The sequence below is a fragment of the Pantherophis guttatus genome, chromosome 11 (genome assembly GCF_059756535.1).
Source record: "Pantherophis guttatus breed Tessera chromosome 11, ASM5975653v1, whole genome shotgun sequence".
Lineage (NCBI taxonomy): Eukaryota > Metazoa > Chordata > Lepidosauria > Squamata > Colubridae > Pantherophis > Pantherophis guttatus.
Window position 1 is genome coordinate 20,228,289 of NC_142073.1, and position 19,851 is coordinate 20,248,139.

Sequence of the window (19,851 nt, forward strand, 5' to 3'; positions counted from 1 at the left end):
AGGAACCTTTCGGGATCCATCAGGCACCTGGGACGGAACCATCTGATCGGTTCCGTCTCCCTGTGGTGGGGGGAAGCAGTAGGAAAGTCCAAGTGAAGGAGCGAATGATCTGTCCATGACAAGGGTTTAATATCTAGGTCCCCTCTACCAAGATCATTCAACCACTGACCAGAGACAAAAATCAAGTCCAGAGTGTGTCCCCCTATGTGAGTGGGGCCTTGAACTAACTGAGTCAGGTCCATGGCCGTCATGGAAGCCATGAACTCCCGAGCCACCTCTGATGCCTCACCCATGGATGGAAGGTTGAAATCCCCCATGACAATAAGTCTCAACCGCCACCCCGGCAATGACGTCAAGTAGCTCGGGCAGGGTTGCTGCCACGTGGCAGGGAGCCAGGTACGTAGTCAGCAAACCCATCTGCACCCCACGGCCCCACTTCACAAAAAGGGACTCACATCTGGCTATCTGAGGAACAGTTGTCTCCCTCGGACAAAGACTTTCCCTAATAATCACTGCCACTCCCCCACCCCTCCCCTGGGTCCTTGGCTGATAAAATGCATGGAAACCTGGTGTTGACGAATGGTCATAATTCGAGGACAATTTTGTCAGCTGCCTGGGTCGCAATCCCATGATCCCCATGGATGCTACAATAGTTGTGTAAAAATTTTTTTTCAGTGTCATCAGAACTTTGAATGATCACTGAAAAATTGATCACAAATTAAAGATCACCTGTATGGGCTGTTCTATCTTCTGTCGATGAAGAAAGAGCTAATTGATTTAATGGCATGTAACCCAAACTTTCCCGTTTCCTAAATTGCAGCTTGTGAAATCTAGTTTCTGTTCAAAGTTTATCTTTCATCCTGACCTTAAAGATTTAATCTATGGCTGATTTACTAAAGTCACCACAGCAGAGAAAGACAGAGAGAGGTGTCTCTTCTAACCAACATGGTTATTCTCAGCTGGCTGATCGTTCTTTCCCTCCTATTCCTCTGTTTCTGGAAGAACCAACGCCCCAAAGGTTTCCCCCCTGGACCATGGAGTCCCCCCCTGATTGGGAACCTGCTTCAGTTCAGTAAGAAGGACCCTCTCAAGGACCTGGATCAGGTACGGCTCCATAATGTAGGATTGGATAAGATCGCACATTGAATCTCCATGGAATGAATCTCCCACAAATATCTCCTTGCAATTGTTTAAGCACCCTCCTGCAAAAGGAGGGATTGAATTAATATGTTAGGAAACAAATGATTCGGACAAATATAAAATGTTATCTATATTTAAAGGATTCTGCTCTGTAGAGATCTATATTTGATTCAAAGGAATCCTAACAGTTAATGGAATTGGGCTGCTCTCGAGAAAACCATTAGCTTTTAGAGATGAAATAAATTCTGGAACTATGTCTGACTTTCATGGGCTTTGAAAGAAATTTGGTACTTTGGAGAGCATAAATACAGATCATTTAAGAAGAAAAGAATGTTTTTTTCAGTAATCAAAAGGCGGTGGTTATATACCTGCTACCCTTGTTTATTTGAAATGAAGATATTGATGGAGCTTTTTTCTTTTACTCTGTTGAATATTGTTCTCCCTATTCTTGTCCCCTCTTTCAATGGCCTTTCCTCAATCTACATCTGTATTGTACCATTTTATATTACATTTCAACTAGCTAACCTACTCTTAATTAAATGTTTACTTACTGAGCTTAGTTAAATGGCAGTTTCATAACCTTGTAATTCTATTTTTTTTGTCCCCCTGTCCTTCTATCGCTTTTAAGCCAGGCTATTGGTAAGGTTGCAATATTTTTCTAGTGCTTATGAAAGAATAATTTGATCGGATTCATAAACTAGGCTAAATTAAGAAAGTAAATTGGGTTGTGGGAACGGAGGGAAGTGAGGCTACTTGAGAACTCTGATCATCCTGTGTCTATGGAGATCATCGGAAGACAGAAGTACAACTACAGCAGAAGAGAAGTGAGTACTCTGTAAAGCCAAAGCTGCAAACACTGCAACTATGGTGCCCAAATATGACTGCTCTACATGTGGCAGAACATTCCGTGCCCGTATAGGCCTTACCTGCGGACACACTGTGGACAGCCCACAACACGTAGATGTCAAGGTCCTCACCGAATACGATGGACGAACATCATGAAGATTCTCAATCATCCAGGTCATAGTTCTCCCAAAGGTGCTTTTTCCAAAAGGTAAATGGACTTTCTTGGGGTTCTTTTTCCCTTTGAAATTGTTTAATTTCTCATCCAGGAAGCTTCTTCAGTTCTGAACTGGAAAAGAACTTCTTGGATGAGAAATGAAACATTTTCAAGGGGGGGGAAAAAAAGAAGAAAAAAGCCCAGTTGCCTTTTTGAAAAACATCTTTGAGTTACCATGCTGTGTTTTTAAATGTTCTGTTGAAGATAAATTGGCTTGTCTGCAGACATATCAGAAGAAAATCCAGTTCTGGATGGGCTCCGATTAAAAAACACCGTCTTTTCTACTCAAGGGATCCCGTTAATATTCTACTTATAAGATCTATTTATGAACAAGAGAGGAGAGGTTGAAGATGACGGATGTTTCAGGATTCTCATATCTCTTTTAGGTTGCATTCTTGCAGTTATTGGTTTCAAATGATCTCTTAATTCCTCTAGATTAATCTGGTTGATGTCATTTCAGCTGGCTCAAAAATACGGTCCCGTCTTCAGTCTCAACATTGGAGGAAGGCTTGTGGTCTTCACTCATGGGTTTTCTTCAGCCAAAGAGGTCCTGGTGACAAAAGGCATAGAATTTGCCGGGAGGTCAGATAATCCAATAATAGATGATATCGTTAAGAAAAAAGGTACCAATATATCATTTCCAAGCATTCTTTTACCTCTAAATTTTTGTTGTAGCGGCAGATATTACTCTCTCTGAGTGCAAAGAGAAAATATCTGCTGTGAAGTTGATGTAGGCATCAGGAAGGACATCTGGCCAATAAACGTTCAGCTCCATTCGGTCTCCCAGACCCCACCCTGATGGAAGGGATTACAGGGTTGTTAAGAGAGAGAAAAAAAATCTAGTTCCAATTTTCTGCATTTCATTTGTACAGGCATAATCACAGTATCCTACGGCCAAGTGTGGAAAGAACAACGGAGATTTTCACTGATGCTTCTCAGAAACTTTGGACTGGGCAAAAAATCAATGGAAGAGAAGATCTTGGGGGAGGCAACTAGTTTGACTGAAGCATTTGCTGAATACACTGGTAAGCTCACCTGGGACGTGTGTGTTTCTTTTTCCACAGGACATCCCAGAGGTGCTTTTTCAGGAGGCAACTGGACTTTCTTGTTGTTGTTGTTTTTGAAGACATTTTGCTTCTCATCCAAGAAGCTTCTTGCAGACAGCTGGTCATTTGCATCCTTTTAGAAGGTCTTTGAAGCAGTTGGAGGTTTATCCGTGTCTTCAGGGTCATCTCAGTGGTAAAAAATGGTTCCTGTAGTCTGCAATTTTTCCTCTGGAAATCCGTTCCTACTCCCACAAATTGAGTGTTCATCCCAAACTGTATGGCTAAAAGTCTGTAGAGATTCTCAGTCATCCAGGTCATGTTGTCCCAAAAGATGCCTTTTCAGGAGGCAACTGGACTTTCTTGTTTTTTCTTTTGAAGATGTTTCACTTCTCATCCAAGTAGCTTCCTCAGCTCTGATTGGATGGCGGGGAATGGAAGGATTGATATTTCTTGCAGAGAGCTGGTCATTTGCATCCTTCTACAGGGTCATTAAAGCACTTAGAGGTTGAAAGGATCTCTGCAGAATTTGCACAGGAGACAATTCAATTGCTCTCAAGTGAGTGTGTATTGATGCAGAGAGGGAGAAACGTAGAATTCTAGTTTGTGTAAAAATAAAGCAAATTAAAACATGATTACATTGTTCATGGGATCGTTGGGGAATTATTATTTCCATATCCCCCCCTCCCCAGTAGGCAAGACTTCAGTTGCTTCCGTAGTTGATTTAAGTATTGCAGGCTAATTCTGCCGACTGCCAGCGGTTTGATTCTCACGTGCGCAAGGCTGACTCAGTCTTCCATTCTTCTGACAGTAAAATGAGAACTTGAATTGTTGGAGGCAATATCCTGACTCTGAGTGTAAACCATTTACAGGGGGCAGTAAAGCATTGTGAAGCGGTATATAAGTCTAAGTGCTATTGCTATTGCTAAGTGTTATTGTTACTGGGCAGAGGTCCTCAAACTATTGCCCACGGGCTGGATGTGGCCTGCCGAAAGCCATTAATCCAGCCCAAGCAGGACCACAAAGTTGCCCCGCCCACATCACCCCACCTACCCGCCGCCCCCCACCTATCTTCTGGAGGCTGAGGATACCAAAGATGGGATGCGCGGAGGCCTCAGGAGGCCAAAATTGGGCCCATTTCTGGACAGCAGAGTGGTTCTGGAGATCACGGAGGTGACCAATGTGCCCGTTTTTGACTTCCCCAGCCTCCAGAGTGAGGGAGAGGGAGGGAGGGAGGGAGAGAGGGAGAGAAAGAGAGAGGAAAAGAGAGAAAGAGAGAAATACACACACACAAACAGAAATCCCTCCCACACACCCCAAGGCAGCCAAATCCCTTCACTAAATCTGATTTCTACCCCCAGGAGAAAAACAAATTAAAGTTTAATTTGTTTGTATTGTTTAATGGACTGCTAAATTGGCCATGCCCACCCAGTCACATGACCACCTAGCCACGCCCACCCAGCTGGTCCCATCCCCCAACAGTCTGAGGGACTGTGAATGGCCCTCCCTCTTTAAAAAGTTTGAGGACCCCTGCTATTGGGGAATGAATGTTTTGAAGCAGGGTGGGAAGAGCTTATAATTCTGGTTGCATAAAACGTAAAGATTTGAATGGCTATAAATCGAGGATTTATTGCAGAGCAGCAACCCGTTGTGCCCATGTGACACCCCTCCTGTGCGAGCTGCACTGGCTCCCAGTGGTCTTCCGGGTGCGGTCCAAGGTATTGGTTACCACCTTCAAAGCGCTCCATGGCATTGGACCTGGGTACCTTCGAGCCGACTTCTGCCACCAGTAGCCTCCTACCGGCCAGTCCGCTCCCACAGAGAGGGTCTCTTCAGGGTGCCATCGGCCAAGTTATGTCAGCTGGTGACACCCAGGGGGAGGGTCTTCTTTGTGGGAGCCCCTGCCCTTTGGAATGAACTGCCCCCGGAACTGCGTAAGATCTCCGACCTCCGTGTATTTCATTGCGCCCTCAAGACCCTGTTGTTCCGCCAGGCCGGGCTATCAATGTAATGATTTTAAATTGGGGTATTTTAAATTTGGGGTTTTAAATTTGGAGTTTTATATTTGAGCCAAAATTATTTAATAATTTTAATAATTTTAAAATTATTTTTTGTCTTTGTGCTTTTAATAGGCTGTACACCGCCCTGAGTCCTTCGGGAGAAGGGCGGTATAGAAATAAAATTATTATTATTGTTGTTGTTGTTGTTGTTGTTGTTGTTGTTGTTATTGTTGTTATTGTTGTTATTGTTGTTGTTGTTGTTATTATTATTATTATTATTATTATTATTATTATTATTATTATTATTATTATTATTGACGGTAGGAGGGCTCCCCTGAGGAAGCAGCCTGCTGTCCCTACATAAATACAAGAGGGCTCTCTCATTCTCTCTCCCCCTCCAATGATTTAGGGCAGGGGTCCCCAACTCTCATGCTGCAGTCCGGTCCATTTGGAACTGGGCTGCACAAGCTGTGTGGCCGCTCGCTCAGAACCAGCCCTTCTCCCTCCCACCAAGCCAGAAAGGTTGAGGACTGCTGACTTAAAGCCTACTTTGATCTTTCCCAGGCAAAAGCTTCCAATCTTGGAAGATTCCTGTATTATAGGCAGAGAACAATAAAGTAGATAGCTCAAACCCTACATGTGTGAGTCTCATTGTTCGCGCCTCACAGGACTACCTGTAATCTAATTTTCCTTTGCTTTATTCTACAGGTGCCCCTTTTGATCCTTCTCTACTTCTTGAAACTGCAGTCATCAACATCATGTCTTCCATTCTCTTTGGGAAACGTTTCGAAAGCAACGACAGCTTTTTGGGGCCTGTGATGGATGTGATACATGAAACTGTCAAAATGATAACAGGACCTTGGGCCATGGTATGCTCAACATGGGTGCAGGAAGACAGTTACAATTCACATACTACTAGTGGGAATTTCGGTTCGTAGGTAATCCTCGACTTACAACCTTTTGTTTAGTGACCGTTTGAAGTTACAACCGCACTGAAAAAAGAAACTTATGACCATGTTTCACACTTATGACCATTGCAGCATCCCCATGGTCGAGTGATCAAAATTTAGATGTCTTTTGGCAATTAGTTTATATTTTATGTCGGTGGCATAAAGTTGTTATTTATGAACGAAATACCGGACAAGAGAAGTTTTATAAGCAACTTCATAAAAAGATTCTAGAAATAAAATATGAAAATATTTGTATCTTGGGAGATTTCAACACAATTGTTAATAATGAACTGAACTACAGCAGTAGTAAAATTAATTTAAAAAAATAGAAGGACATTTTTTTTACTTTTAAAAAGCATTTTTTCTACAACCTTAAGAGGTTGCAGAAAAAAATGCTTTTAGAAGCCTCTGACGATCAGGCAACTCAGCTGGGTTTGCCAGAGGCTTTTAAAGGCATTTTTTTCCCTACAACCTCTTCGGCTGAAGAGATTGTAGAAAAAAATGCCTTTAAAAGCCTCTGATGATCCCAGCTGAGCTGCACGATCATCAGAGGCTTTTTTTTTTTACTTTTAAAATAATTTTTTTGGCTAAAGAGGTTGCAGAAAAAAATGCTTTTAAAAGGAAAAAAAAAGCCCCTGATAATTGTGCAGCTCAGCTGGGATTGCCAGAGGCTTTTAAAGGCATTTTTTTTCTACAACCTCTTCATCCAAAGAGGTTGCAGAAAAAAATGCTTTTAGGAGCCTCTGACAATCAGGCAACTCAGCGGGGATCGCCAGAGGCTTTTAAAGGCATTTTTTCCCCTACAACCTCTTCGGCTGAAGAGGTTGCAGAAAAAATGCTTTCAGAAGCGTCTGACGATCCCAGCTGAGCCATGCGATCGTCAGAGGCTTTTTTTTTTTTTTTTACTTTTAAAAAAATTATTTCGGCCAAAGAGGTTGTAGAAAAACTGCTTTTAAAAGTAAAAAAAAGAGCCTCTGATGAGATAGGCGGGGTAAGCGAGCGGCGACCGGGCTGGGGACCGGTTCGGGGGCATGGCCAGCCAATGTTATTACCGGTTCTCCAAACTATTATAAATTTTTACTACTGGTTCTTGTAAACCAGTGTGAACCGGGACCAACCCACCACTGGTTAAGAGAGTTTTGTCCCCTTTTATGACATTGCCACCATTGTTAAGTGAATCGCCGCTGTTAATAAGATGGTTGTTAAGTAAATCTGACTTTGCTTGTCAGAAGGTCGCAAAAGGGGATGACGTGACCCCGGGACACTGCAACTGTCATAAATGTGAATCAGTCGCCAAGTATCTGAATGTTGATCTTGGGGATGCTACAACGGTCATAAGTGTGAGAAATGGTCGTACGTCACTCTTCTCGGTGCCGTTGTGACTTTGAACAGTCACTAAATGAATTCTTGTAAGTTGAGGACTACCTGTACATGATCAAGGACATTTCCCCGGTCCCCCCCTCACAACACACCCCGTGAAATATATTACCCTGTGATTGTTTCAATTCTTTTGTGCTTCTTTCCCCTTGTTTGTAGCTTTACAACGCTGTGCCTTTGGTGAGGAAGCTTCCCTTGCCCCATCAGAGAATAGTAGCACAGGCCCATGAAATACTTGCTTTGCTGGAGAAAGAGATAAAAGAACACAGGAGCACCTTGGTTTCTGGTGAACCCCGAGATTTTGTTGATGCCTATTTAGAAGTAATGAACCAGGTAAAAAAATTTAGTCTCTTTTGTTCAATTTTGCACCCTTATATAAGTATAAGTATAATTTTATTTCTATACTGCCCTTCTCCCGAAGGACTCAGGACGGTGTACAGCTTATTTAAAACACAAGACAAACATCAATTAAAAATTTAAAATTATTAAATAAATTCGGCTTAATTTAAAACCCCAGAAATTTAAAATTAAAAGAGCCTTGATGGTACAGTGGTCTAAGCACCCTGTTATTAACACAGCTGCCTGCAATTTACTGCTGGTTCGAATCTCTCCAAGGCTCAAGGTTGACTCAGCCTTCCATCCTTTCTAAGGTAGGTGAAATGAGGACCCAGTTTGTGGAGGCAATAAGCTGACTTTGTATAAAATATACAAAAGTATGAAGGCTATTGCTTAACGCAGTGTAAGCCGCCCTGAGTCTCTGGAGAAGGGCAGCATATAAATCAAATTAAAAAAAAAAATACCCCAATTTAAAATTATTACATTGATAGCCCGGCCTGGCGGAACTGGGTCTTCAGTGCACAGCGAAATACCCGGAGGTCGGAGATCTTACGCATTTCCGGGGGCAGTTCATTCCACAGGGCTGGGGCTCCCACAGAGAAGGCCCTCCCCCTGGGTGTTGCCAGCCGACATAACTTGGCCGATGGCACCCTGAGGAGACCCTCTCTGTGGGAGCGAACTGGCCGGTGGGAGGCTATTGGTGGCAGAAGGCGGTCCCGTAGATATCCTGGTCCTATGCCATGGAGTGCTTTAAATGTGGTGACCAACACCTTGAATCGCACCCGGAAGACCACTGGGAGCCAGTGCAGCTCGCGCAGGAGGGGTGTCAGGTGGGCACAAGGAGTTGCACCCATAACCACCCGCGCGGCCGCATTCTGGACCAGCTGGAGCCTCCGAGTGCTCTTCAAGGGGAGCCCCATGTAGAGAGCATTACAATAGTCCAGCCGGGAGTTCTTCTATATAGTTCTTCTCCGTGGCTTGTAACTGTGGCTACCACGTTAACAGATGTGTGAATCCAACCCACAGGCCTCTGGTGGATCATCATAACCTACTTTGGTATTTAAAAGCGTACAGAATTGGTTGGTTGGTTAGTGAATTAAAGTTTTGTCTTAAGGAAAGGAACAAGCTGTTATGTTACCAGGGTAGACAGGATAGCAGTGTTCCAATGTTTGAGGGGGTCAAGCTATTTTCCAAGGCACCCGAAGGCCAGACAAGGAATAATGGATCAAGGAGAGATTCAACCTGGAAATAAGGAGGAACTTTCTGACAGTGAGAACAATCAACCCATGGAACAGAAGTTGCCTTCGGAAGTTGTGGGAGCTTCCCCACTGGAGGCTTTCAATAAGAGACTGGATGGCCATTTGTCAGAATAGGTGGGGGAGAGGGTTGGACTAGATGACCTACAGGGTCCCTTCCAACTCTGTTAATCTGTTAATGTTATTGGAGTTCATCTATGGGATTTGCTTAGCAAGATGTAGAAACCAAGCCAAAGCAATGTTCTAAATCAAAACCAGGCCATGTCAATATGAAATTCATTCAACACATAAGGGTGAAAAATAACACCGTACTCCTTGACTCCACAATTGGGACAGATAGACCCCCGGTAGTGAAGTGGTTAGAATGCAGCATTGCAGGCTTCATTCTGCCCACAGCCAGGAGTTCAATCCTGACCGGCTCAAGGTTGGCTCAGCCTTCCGTCCTTTACGAGGTCAGTAAAGTGAGGACCCAGATTGTTGGGGGGCAATAGGCTGATTCTGTAAACCGCTTAGAGAGGGCTGTAAAGACCCATGAAGCAGTATATAAGTCTAAGTGCTATTGCTAATCCATCTCTAAACAAGGCAGTTGTTAAGTAAGTCATACCCAATTTTATGATCTCTTTTGCAACATTGTGAAGCAAATCACCAGGGTTGTAACTGAATCACGTGGTTATTAAGCAAATCCAGTTTCTCCCATGGACTTTGTGAGAAACTAACTGGGAACCTTCAGGTGGCTGAATTCTGATCAAGTGACGGCAGGATGCTGTTAGGGTCATAATGCAAGAACTGTCCAAAGTCCATTTTGTCGTAACCTCACACCTTCACTGAACAAATGGTCGTAAACGAAGGACTATTTTCCCTTTCTTTCTTTGTTTTAAAAGGCAGAGCAGAAAGGTTTTGAAGAAGAACAATTATTAGTTTTACTGATGGACCTTTTGTTTGCTGGATCAGAGACAATGAGTGAAACTCTTCGGTGGGCATTGCTCTATTTCGTAGCCTTTCCAGAGATCCAAGGTATGGAAATAGAAAATGACGAAGATTCCTTCTATTAAGGAATCTTAATAGAAATCAGGATGGGTCTTGAAGTGATGATTCCAGACCTTTCTAAAAGCTTCATTGGGACAGAGACAGATTCATCCCTTCTGATATGTTTAGAACTATAACACCTAAAATTCCCAGATAAGAGATTCATTGCTCTCCCACAACTCTCGGAGAGTTGAGAAGGACACAAAATATGGGGAACAAGTGTTTTCAAAAATATATGTAGGAGATTGTCGGAGCATAAATCAGCCCCATTCCCCCCCCCCCGGGGTAATTGCACCAAATTAGAGACGGACGGATCTTGTTTTTCCATGCTGTATACTTTAAAGAAAGAAAACCCGAATGTATTCTAAGAAGCATTTTATTATAAAAGTAAAAAAAAACTAGCTAACTACAATTTTACCGGTAGTCATCAGACGAACAAAGGAAGAAGTAAATCAGGAAGTTAGAAAAGAAAGAATGTAGACATGCACAGTAGCTCGAAAAATCACAAGACAGTCTTATCTCTGTTGATAAAGTTCTCTGGCAGACTACCGTAATGCTCAGAATGGAAGCTCAGCTGGCAAACACATAACGCAGTGACAGAGATGAGCAGGCTGAGCCGGAGAGACGGGCCAAATGTGTCAGCAGTCTCTAATCCCTTCGTGCCCACAAGAGATCTAAATCCAGCCCACTTTGAATTCCGCTGACTCTTATCTACCGCCAATTTGCTTTGACAGTTGGTAGTTCAGATTCTTGTAGAGTGTTCTGTCCCCATCTCACACATGCACACAAACAGACAGCCGGGGGTTAAATAAACTGGCAGACAACAAATTCTTCCGATAAGAGGCTTGGCAGCAACCCATTAGCTGCTTGCCAAGAACTTTACTCATAAACAAGATACACCCAGTTCAAGAATTGTCCAGTCCGTAATTAAATCCAAGGCAGATAATGTTGTTTCCAAAGATGCAATGTGACTCAATAATAGTTAGTTTTGTCCGTCACAGAGTCTGAATGGCCACCTCACCCCCTTTTATACCCTGTGGGGTGTGGTCCAGTGACTCAGCTTAATCTCTGGCACGCCTCTTCTTCTGTTGTGCGCGTTTATCTCTGTGACGCTGCCGAGGATCCAGCCAAGACTCATCTCCCTCATTACTGTGGCTACCTGTGGCTGCGTGGACGTGCTTGGCCCCGGCCCTATCTCTTGCCCTTCAGCGGACACCGAAGGCATTGCCAGAGAGGCGGGTCCTGGAGAGGGAGGCCTTGCCAACTCCTCTCCTTCAATCTCGGAGTCCTCTCCTGCCGATGACACAGGCTCAGGTAACGGAGCCACAACATAGAGAGTGTTTCCATGCAATGAACCTGTATTCATTTGAACTGCCTTAACTCCTGATTTCCTGCATTTGACAACATAACTGTCAACCTTACTAGACCACAAACTCAATTCTTCAGGAAGCTAAAACAGCTTTCACTGAGATTGGATATCATAAGAGAATCTAATTGTGCCAGATCTCCTTCCCTTGTGTCCAGTTAGCTACTAGAACTGTGATGGCGAACATATGGCACGCATGCAAAGTCCTCTCTGTGGGCATGCAAGCCATCGCCCAGCTCAGCTTCACCGCGCATGTGCACGCGCACCTCCCGCCAGTCAGCTGATTTTTCGGATGCACAGGGGACGGGCCACATGTGGGAGACGTGCGTGTATATGCGGAGGAGTCGCAAGAGCATGCACGGATGGTCGCAGCGCGTATGCAGGGGGCAGGGGTTGCATGCAGATGCATGGTGAACAAGGAACAAGGTGATCCAGGAGGCTACAGAGAGGCCTACTAGCCCAAAATACAGCTGCCTGCAATTACTGCTGGTTCGAATCTCTCCAAGGCTCAAGGTTGACTCAGCCTTCCATCCTTTCTAAGGTAGGTAAAATGAGGACCCAGTTTGTGGGGGCAATAAGCTGACTTTGTATAAATATACAAAAGTATGAAGGCTATTGCTTAACGCATTGTAAGTCTCCTGAGTCGCCCTGAGTCTCCGGAGAAGGGCGGCATATAAATCAAATTAAAAAAAAAAAAAAGAAGCACCAGAAGAGACTGCTTCATATTATTATGTGTGTCTGAAGCTCCATTTCTCTACTGGAAATGCCAGTTGAAACCTCAACACAATAAGAACTATTTTAAATTGTCAGATCACATCAACTTTGTATCTCGTGTTAGTCCCACTAGGGCAGTGATGGCTAACAGCACGCACGCATGCCGGCAGCCATAATGCAATGGGTGCCCCCTTGCGCATGCGCGCACGACCGCCCCCACTCCTCACGCCCCGTTTTGGGACTTGTAGGCCTCCCTGCAGCCTCCAGGATCACCTTGTTCCTTGTTCACCTCGCATGCGCGCGCAACCCCACGGACATGTGGCACGTCTCCTGCATGCGCCCCGCTCCTCCGCATCCCAAAAATAAGCATAGCCGGTGGAAGGTTAAACTCTGCAGGTTAAAGATCTTTTTATTGAGATTGGCCAAAGAATCTTGCAAGTCTCCTTTTTCTGGATTCTTCTCTCCTTCTTATACTCCAGTGAATTAGGGAGGTGTCTCCCAGATCCTCTTCTGAATGTGGCCTCGTTGTTCTAGACTTAAAAATGCTTCAATCCTTTTTCCCAGGGAGCACTTTCTGCATAATTGTGTTGAGGTCTCCTTTCTTACCCTCTTCAGTAACTGATTTATTTGCACTGCAGAAAAATGCCAGAAGGAAATAGACGCTTTTCTGGGAAGTAATTCAAACCTGCAATGTGAAGATCGGGAAAAGCTGCCCTACACAAATGCCGTCATTCATGAAATCCAGCGCTGTACAACTGTTGTTCCTCTCGGAGTAGCTCACGCACCCATCCAAAATGCACGGTTTTGGGGCTATCAAATTCCCAAGGTAAAACTGGGAACTTTCACAGGAGGGCCATGGGTCTGGAGGCTAAATTGTACAATGAAGGGAACTATGTATATTTAGCCAAATGAAGGGAAGGATTAGGGGAGACCTGATAGCAGTCTTCCAATCCTTGAATGGAAATCCCAGAGAAGAGGGGACAAGGATTAAGGGAGACATGACATCATAGCAGTCTTCCAATACTTAAAGGGCTGCCAGAGAAAAGAAGGGGTCAATTTATTCTCCAAAGACAGGGCAAGAAGCAATGGGTGGAAGCTCAACATAAGAAGATCCAACCAGGAATTTTCTGAAAATGACAATAATTAATCAGTGAATTAGAATTTTTTTATTGGCCAAGTGTGATTGGACACACAAGGAATTTGTCTTGGTGCATATGTTCTCAGTGTACATAAAAGACAAGATACGTTCCTCAAGAATCATAAGGTACAACACTTAATGATAGTCATAGGGTACAAATAAGCAATCAAATAATATTAGGAAACAGTCAATATAAATCATAAGGATACCAGCAACAAAGTTACAGTCATACAGTCCTGCAGTCATAAGTGGGAGGAGATGGGTGATAGGAACGATGAGAAGATTAATAGTAAGGCAGACTTAGTGAATAGTTTGACAACGTTGAGGGAATTATTTGTTTAGCAGAGTGTTGGTTTTCAAGAAAAAACTCCCCTTATGTCTAGTTGTTCTGATGTGCAGTGCTCTATACATCATTTGAGGGTAGGAGTTGAACCAGTTTATGTACAGGATGCGAGGTGTCAGGTTTCGATGCTATCTCAAAATAAATGAATTTCCAAACTGCCGATCTTTAAGGAAATTTTCTTTTTATTCGAGCACAGCAATCTGATCCTGGCTCTTTCGCGGTCAGTACTGACCTTTGCCCCCCAATCCCTCCCTTTCCGATCCCCAATTCTCTGCTTCTCATTGGCTATCTTCCAAGTCACTTTCCTGATCCCTTCTTCGTCAGATCACAGGAATGTCTCCCCCCTCTCCCTTCTCCGAGGAGACAGAATCTTCAAAGGGATTTAGTAGGCAAAAGTTCAGGCTTCTCCTCTCTTTATTATATGTCAGTGCTGGGACGCTGACACGAGGGGTCTGTCAATATTTTCACAGCCCTCTTTTTGATTCGTGCAGTATGCAGGTCCTCCATGGAAGGCAGATTGGTAGCCATTGTTTTTTCTGCAGTTCTGATTATCCTCTGAAGTCCGTGTCTGTCTTGTTGGGTTGCAGAGCCAAACCAGACAGTTATGGAGGTGCAGATGACACTCAATGATTCCTCTGTAGAACTGGATCAGCAGATCCTTGGGCAGTTTGAGCTTTCAGAGTTGGCGCAGAAAGAACATACTTTGTTGTGCTTTTTTGATGACGTTTTTGATGTTGGGTGTCCATTTTAGATCTTGTGATATGATAGAACCTAGAAATTATTAATCATTGGATTAATTCATTAATTCCACTAATTAATTACTCCATGGAAAAACTGCCAGTGCTCCATCATTGGAGGTTTTCAAGAAAAGGTTGGAGAGCCATTTATCTGGGATGCTATAAGGACTCCTGATTCTATGATTCCAGAAATAGTTCTTTTCACCATCAGTGGTCCATTCTTGAACTAGATCTCAAAAGGGCTAAGCCAAATTGATTCCAGATCCCTTCCATCACTCAGCATTTTCTTCTGTATGATCTTGTTTTACTGACATTTGCAGGGCATGACCATTTTGACCAACCTCCATTCTGTTCATCACGATGAATCCCAGTGGAAGTTCCCACACGAGTTCAACCCCTCCAACTTCCTGAATGCAAAGGGAGAGTTTGTGAAGCCGGAAGCCTTTTTGCCATTTTCAGCAGGTAAATTCTCTCTTTCTCTCTGTTTTCCTTTGAATGGGAAGGGATGCACAATAGGAAGAATCAGGGATTAGACAACCCTGTGAACTCAGCTCCTGTACTTAAGCCTACTTCAGGGCACCATTGGGTGGAGAAAACTAGGATGCATGCTTTAATTATTTTAACGTTTTTTAATTTTTGTGATGGGTTTGTTTTTAATATGGCTGTACACCACCCTGAGTCCTTCGGGAGAAGGGCGGTATAGAAATGTAAATAAATAAATAAATAAATAAATAAATAAATAAATAAATAAATAAATAAATAAATAAATAAATAAATAAATAAATAAATAAATAAATATCATGTGAATGAGGCCAACGGGGAGCAAATGAAAAGTGTATTCACTTTGGGGATATCATCATCCATACTTGTGAAAGCACTCCTTCTCTGCATGAGTGTATCCTTCAGCAGGCTAAAATATGCCATTTCATCAACCCATTCCAGAAACCAGGAAATACATCTTTTCCTTTGCTATTCTCTCCCTCTCCCACTCCCTCTCCCCTCCCTCTCCTTCTCCTTCTCCTTCTCCTTCTCCCTCTCCCCTTCCCTCTCCTTCTCCCTCTCCCCTTCCCTCTCCTTCTCCCTCTCCCCTTCCCTCTCCTTCTCCCTCTCTCCCTCCTCTCCCCTTCCCTCTCCCTCTCCCCTCCCCTTCTCTCTCCTTCTCCCTCTCCCTCTCCTTCTCTCTCTCCCTTTCCTTCTCCCTTCCCCTTCCCTCTCCTATTCCCTCTCTCTTCCCTCTCCCTTTTCTTCTCCCTTTCCTCAACCTACTCCTTTCCTCTCCCTCTCCCTTCTCTCTCCTATTCCCTCTCCATTTCCTTCTCCCTCTTCCTCAACCTACCCCTTTCCTCTCTTTCTTTCTCCCTCTCCCCTCCGTCTCCGTCCCCTTCCCTGTCCCTCTCCTTCGGCCTCTCCTTCTCTCCCTCCCTCTCTCTCACACACAAAGATATAAATCCATTAATCCTAAGGATACTAGTTAGTTTCACATGACACTACAAAACCACAAGTCTGAGTTTCAGGGGTGCTGTTTTATCATCAAAGTGTGTGCTGCTCTAGATGAATAGCTGTGATCGTTCATCTTGTCCTTGATTTTTCAGGACCAAGGGTCTGCTTAGGAGAAAATCTGGCTCGGATGGAGCTCTTCCTCTTCCTCACCACCATCCTGAGAAACTTCCGGCTATCTTGGCCACATAAATCCCAGGCACCAGATCTCACACCTAACTTTGGTGTCACACAATTCTCATCAAGCTTTAAAATATCCATGAAAGGCCTCCAGGAGAGTGACTAGATCGAGGGAAGGTTTCTCCATCACTCAAGACAATGTCGTCCTCTCCAAGAAGATACTGAAGACACTTGAAAGATTCAGATGAAATTCATAGGCTACGTGCTTTGAAAGCTGTTACGTGAGCAAATGATTTATCCTAGATGATCTCAAAAAATTATCTTCAATATTGTAGACCTGATTTTGAAGAAATCATGTTGTTCTGTGGGTATAAATATATGTGGACCTGACCTTGGGAGGAGGAAGAGCTGCAGGCTAGACCACAGTGAGTTAAGAGGCAACTGAGCCTGCAGAAAGAATGGGCACAAGGCAAATCTCTGAGAGGGGACCCTCCCTAGTTTTAATCAATCTGAATACAACTGGAAGGGACCTTGGAGATCTTCTAGACCAACCCCCTGCTCAAGCAGGAGAACCTGTACCATTTCAGATAAGTTACTGGACAGCCTCTTCTTAAAGACCTCCAGTGATGAAGCACCCACAACTTCTGGTGGCGAGCTGTTCCACTGGTTAATTGTCCTCACAGATAGGAATTTTCTCCTTCATTCCAGGTTGTTTCTCTCCTAGATTAGTTTCCATCCATTGTTTCTTGTCTTGCCTTCTGGTACTTCGATGAATAAGTTGGCCCTCTCTTCTTTGGGGCAGCCCTTCAAATTCTGGAATACTGTTGTCATGTGTCCCCCTTTCTCCCCCAGTCCTTCTTTTCTCTAGACTAAAGGTAAAATTAAAGGTTCCCCTCGCACATATGTGCTAGTCGTTCCCGGCTCTAGGGGGCGGTGCTCATCTCCGTTTCAAAGCCAGGCCTGTCTGAAGACGTCTCCGTGGTCATGTGGTCAGCTTGACTAAACCCCAAAGGTGCACGGAACACTGTTCCCTTCCCAACAAAGGTGGTCCCTATTTTTCTACTTGCATTTTTTGCGTGCTTTCGAACTACTAGGTTGGGCAGAAGCTGGGACAAGTCACGGGAGCTCCCCCCGTTATGCGGCACTAGGGATTCGAACCGCTGAACTGCCGACCTTTCAATCGACAAGTTCAGCGTCTTAGCCACTGAGCCACTGCATCCCTAAAGGATCCTCCTACATAAAGGGTTTCAGCCAATCTCCAAAGATCTCACAAACACATTGTGTTTTTAACACATTTCTTTCATTCATTGATATTCATCATCTGTTTTATGTATAATTTGCATCTGCACAACCGGCCTGCCTTTCTCCTCCTCCTCCTCCTCCCTTCCCTATCACCTCATTCAAATTTAAATCCTAGATCAGTTTAATCACACAATAAATCTGTAGTTGTCACTGTAGTTCACAAATGTGTATTCCTTTTAATAAAATTAAAGAAACAGGCTTACACGATGTCTGAGCTTTTCTCATATAGATTAATATGTCTCCCTACCTATGATGGCTATTCCTTGGACTGATTCTACTATAAAGAATGGAGTTTTTCCAAAAATAAAATTTGAATTTCACAAATTAGCATTTAAGGGACACCCAGCGAAAAACTAGCAATGCTTCGAAATGCTAAGCATTTCTATGAAATATCACATGAATGCGATAGAGCAGGGGTGTCAAACTCATGTTATTTCATTTCATTTCATTTATTGGATTTGTATATCACCCTACTCCCAAAGGACTCAGGGCGGTGAACAGCCACAGAATAAAACACATAAATACAAAATTTAAAAACAGAATAAAACCGAATTAAACAATTTGGCCGAGACAAATTTAAAACACCCAATAATTTTAAAAACAAATTAAAATTTACATTTTAAAGGGGAAAGATTTAGGCCAGGCCGGCTTGATGGAATAAAAAAGTCTTGAGAGTGTGACGGAAGGTGCGCAGATCCGGGATCCTCCTTATCTCCGGGGGGAGCTCGTTCCAGATAGTAGGTGCCCCCACAGAGAAGATGCTCCCCCTGGGGGCCGCCAGTCGACACTGTTTGGCCGACGGCACCCAGAGGAGTCCTTCTCTATGAGAGCATACCGGCTGGTGGGAGGCTATTGGTGGTAGCAGGCGGTCCCGTAAATAACCAGGTCCTAAGCCATGGAGCGCTCTAAAGGTGGTAACCAAAACCTTGAAGCGCACCCGGAAGACCACCGGGAGCCAGTGCAGCTCACGCAGGAGAGGTGTTACATGGGAACGCCACGTTGCTCCCATAACCACCCGCGTGGCCGCACTCTGCGCCAGTTGGAGCCTCCGAGTGCTCCTCAAGGGGAGCCCCATGTAGAGAGCATTACAGTAGTCCAGGCGGGAGGTGACGAGGACATGAGTGACTGTGTGTAAGGAGTCCCGATCTAGAAAGGGGCGTAATCATGGCGTTGTCACGTGAGATATCACTACTTCCCCCTTTTGCTAAACCAGGTGTGGGTGTGGCTAGTGCGTGACGCATCTGGCCTGCGGGCCATGAGTTTGACCCCTGCAATAGAGGGTAATTATGGACCAGAAGAAAAAAACATGTGCAAATTTGGTTTACAAGCTTTGTAAATCATAAGGTTGCTTCTTGTAGCCTGGGAGAAGAACAGGCAGAACTGGAGGGTGGAGTTCAATGTGTCATCAGTTTAGAGTGTTTGCATTGCCACAAACAATCCACTGATTCTTATCTAGCGCCAGTTTAGTGGTGACTGTTAGTCAACTAGATTCTTGTGTTTAGGCTACTTTCTGAGCCACAATTCAACCTATGATCCTGATCCTTTGCACCTGATACCAGACTCTGGAAATCATAGGGTTGGTTTTGGAAGCGGGGACATGTGGGGAAGAGGAAGGGAAGGAATGTGAACTGAATTGAGTAAGAAAATAATGCAAAACATGTGAAGTCACATTAGAGATATGATCATGGCCAGAGGTTCCTAACTTCTGAGTGTTTTCTTTCTGTTCGGCTTTCAAATCAGTGTTGTCATTGGGCCTTCGAAGAGTTACCTGGAGCTATGCCGGAGTCAGTTCACAGAGTTGGGGGATTGGCTAAACCATCAATTAAATCTTTGTTTGGTCATTGACCAATGACTCGGCGGGCTAAACAACAAGGAACCTGTTTTCCCCTGCTTCACAACATTTCCATTAAGCGTTTCTATAAAATAACACAAATGCAATGTAGGCTGAATGTGGAGCAGGCAAAAACTTGCAAAGTTAGAGTACAACTGACGTTGCATGAAACAGAGTATAAATCATGGGGTTGCTTTTTGTAGCCTTTGAAAAGAGCAGGCAGAACTGGAGGGTGGAGTTCAATGTGTCATCAGTTTAGAGTGTTTGCATTGCCACAAACCATCCAAGTCCAGTCCTTCTTGAATTCCATCGATTCTTATCTATCCCCAATTTAATGCTGACTGCTATTTGACTAGATTCTTGTGTTTAGGCTACAGCAATAAAACTTTCTGAACTACAACTCAACCTATGGTCCTGATCCTTTGCACCTGACACCAGGCTCTGGAAATCATAGGGTTGGTCTTGGTAGCTGGGAACATGTGGGGGGAAGAGGAGGGGAAGGAATGTGAGCTGCATTGAGTAAGGAAATAATCCAAAACATATGAAGCCAAACCAGAGATATGAGTTGTGATGGTGCGTGGCTGGAAAGACGCGCTGCAGACTAATTCTGCCAAC

General features: G+C 44.1%; 1 protein-coding gene across 1 annotated transcript; it reads left to right on the forward strand.

Annotated features, from left to right (window-relative positions):
• The first annotated feature begins 945 nt into the window (after positions 1-945).
• LOC117670336 (cytochrome P450 2F2-like) lies at positions 946-17,607 on the forward strand. Its single transcript, XM_034425404.3, has 9 exons — positions 946-1,104; positions 2,661-2,823; positions 3,073-3,225; positions 5,952-6,112; positions 7,730-7,903; positions 10,044-10,176; positions 12,907-13,094; positions 14,807-14,948; positions 16,079-17,607. Exons 1-9 carry the CDS (start codon positions 946-948, stop codon positions 16,267-16,269), a joined length of 1,464 nt encoding a protein of 487 aa, XP_034281295.2. The 3' UTR covers positions 16,270-17,607.
• The last annotated feature ends 2,244 nt before the right edge of the window (positions 17,608-19,851 follow it).

Excerpts from the sequence above, each read along its gene's own strand:
- LOC117670336 (XM_034425404.3), top strand. The coding sequence starts at position 946 with ATGGTTATTCTCAGCTGGCTGATCGTTCTTTCCCTCCTATTCCTCTGT. Across the intron at positions 2,824-3,072 it reads TGATATCGTTAAGAAAAAAG|GCATAATCACAGTATCCTAC; the intron begins GTACCAATATAT and ends TCATTTGTACAG. Across the intron at positions 6,113-7,729 it reads TAACAGGACCTTGGGCCATG|CTTTACAACGCTGTGCCTTT; the intron begins GTATGCTCAACA and ends CCTTGTTTGTAG.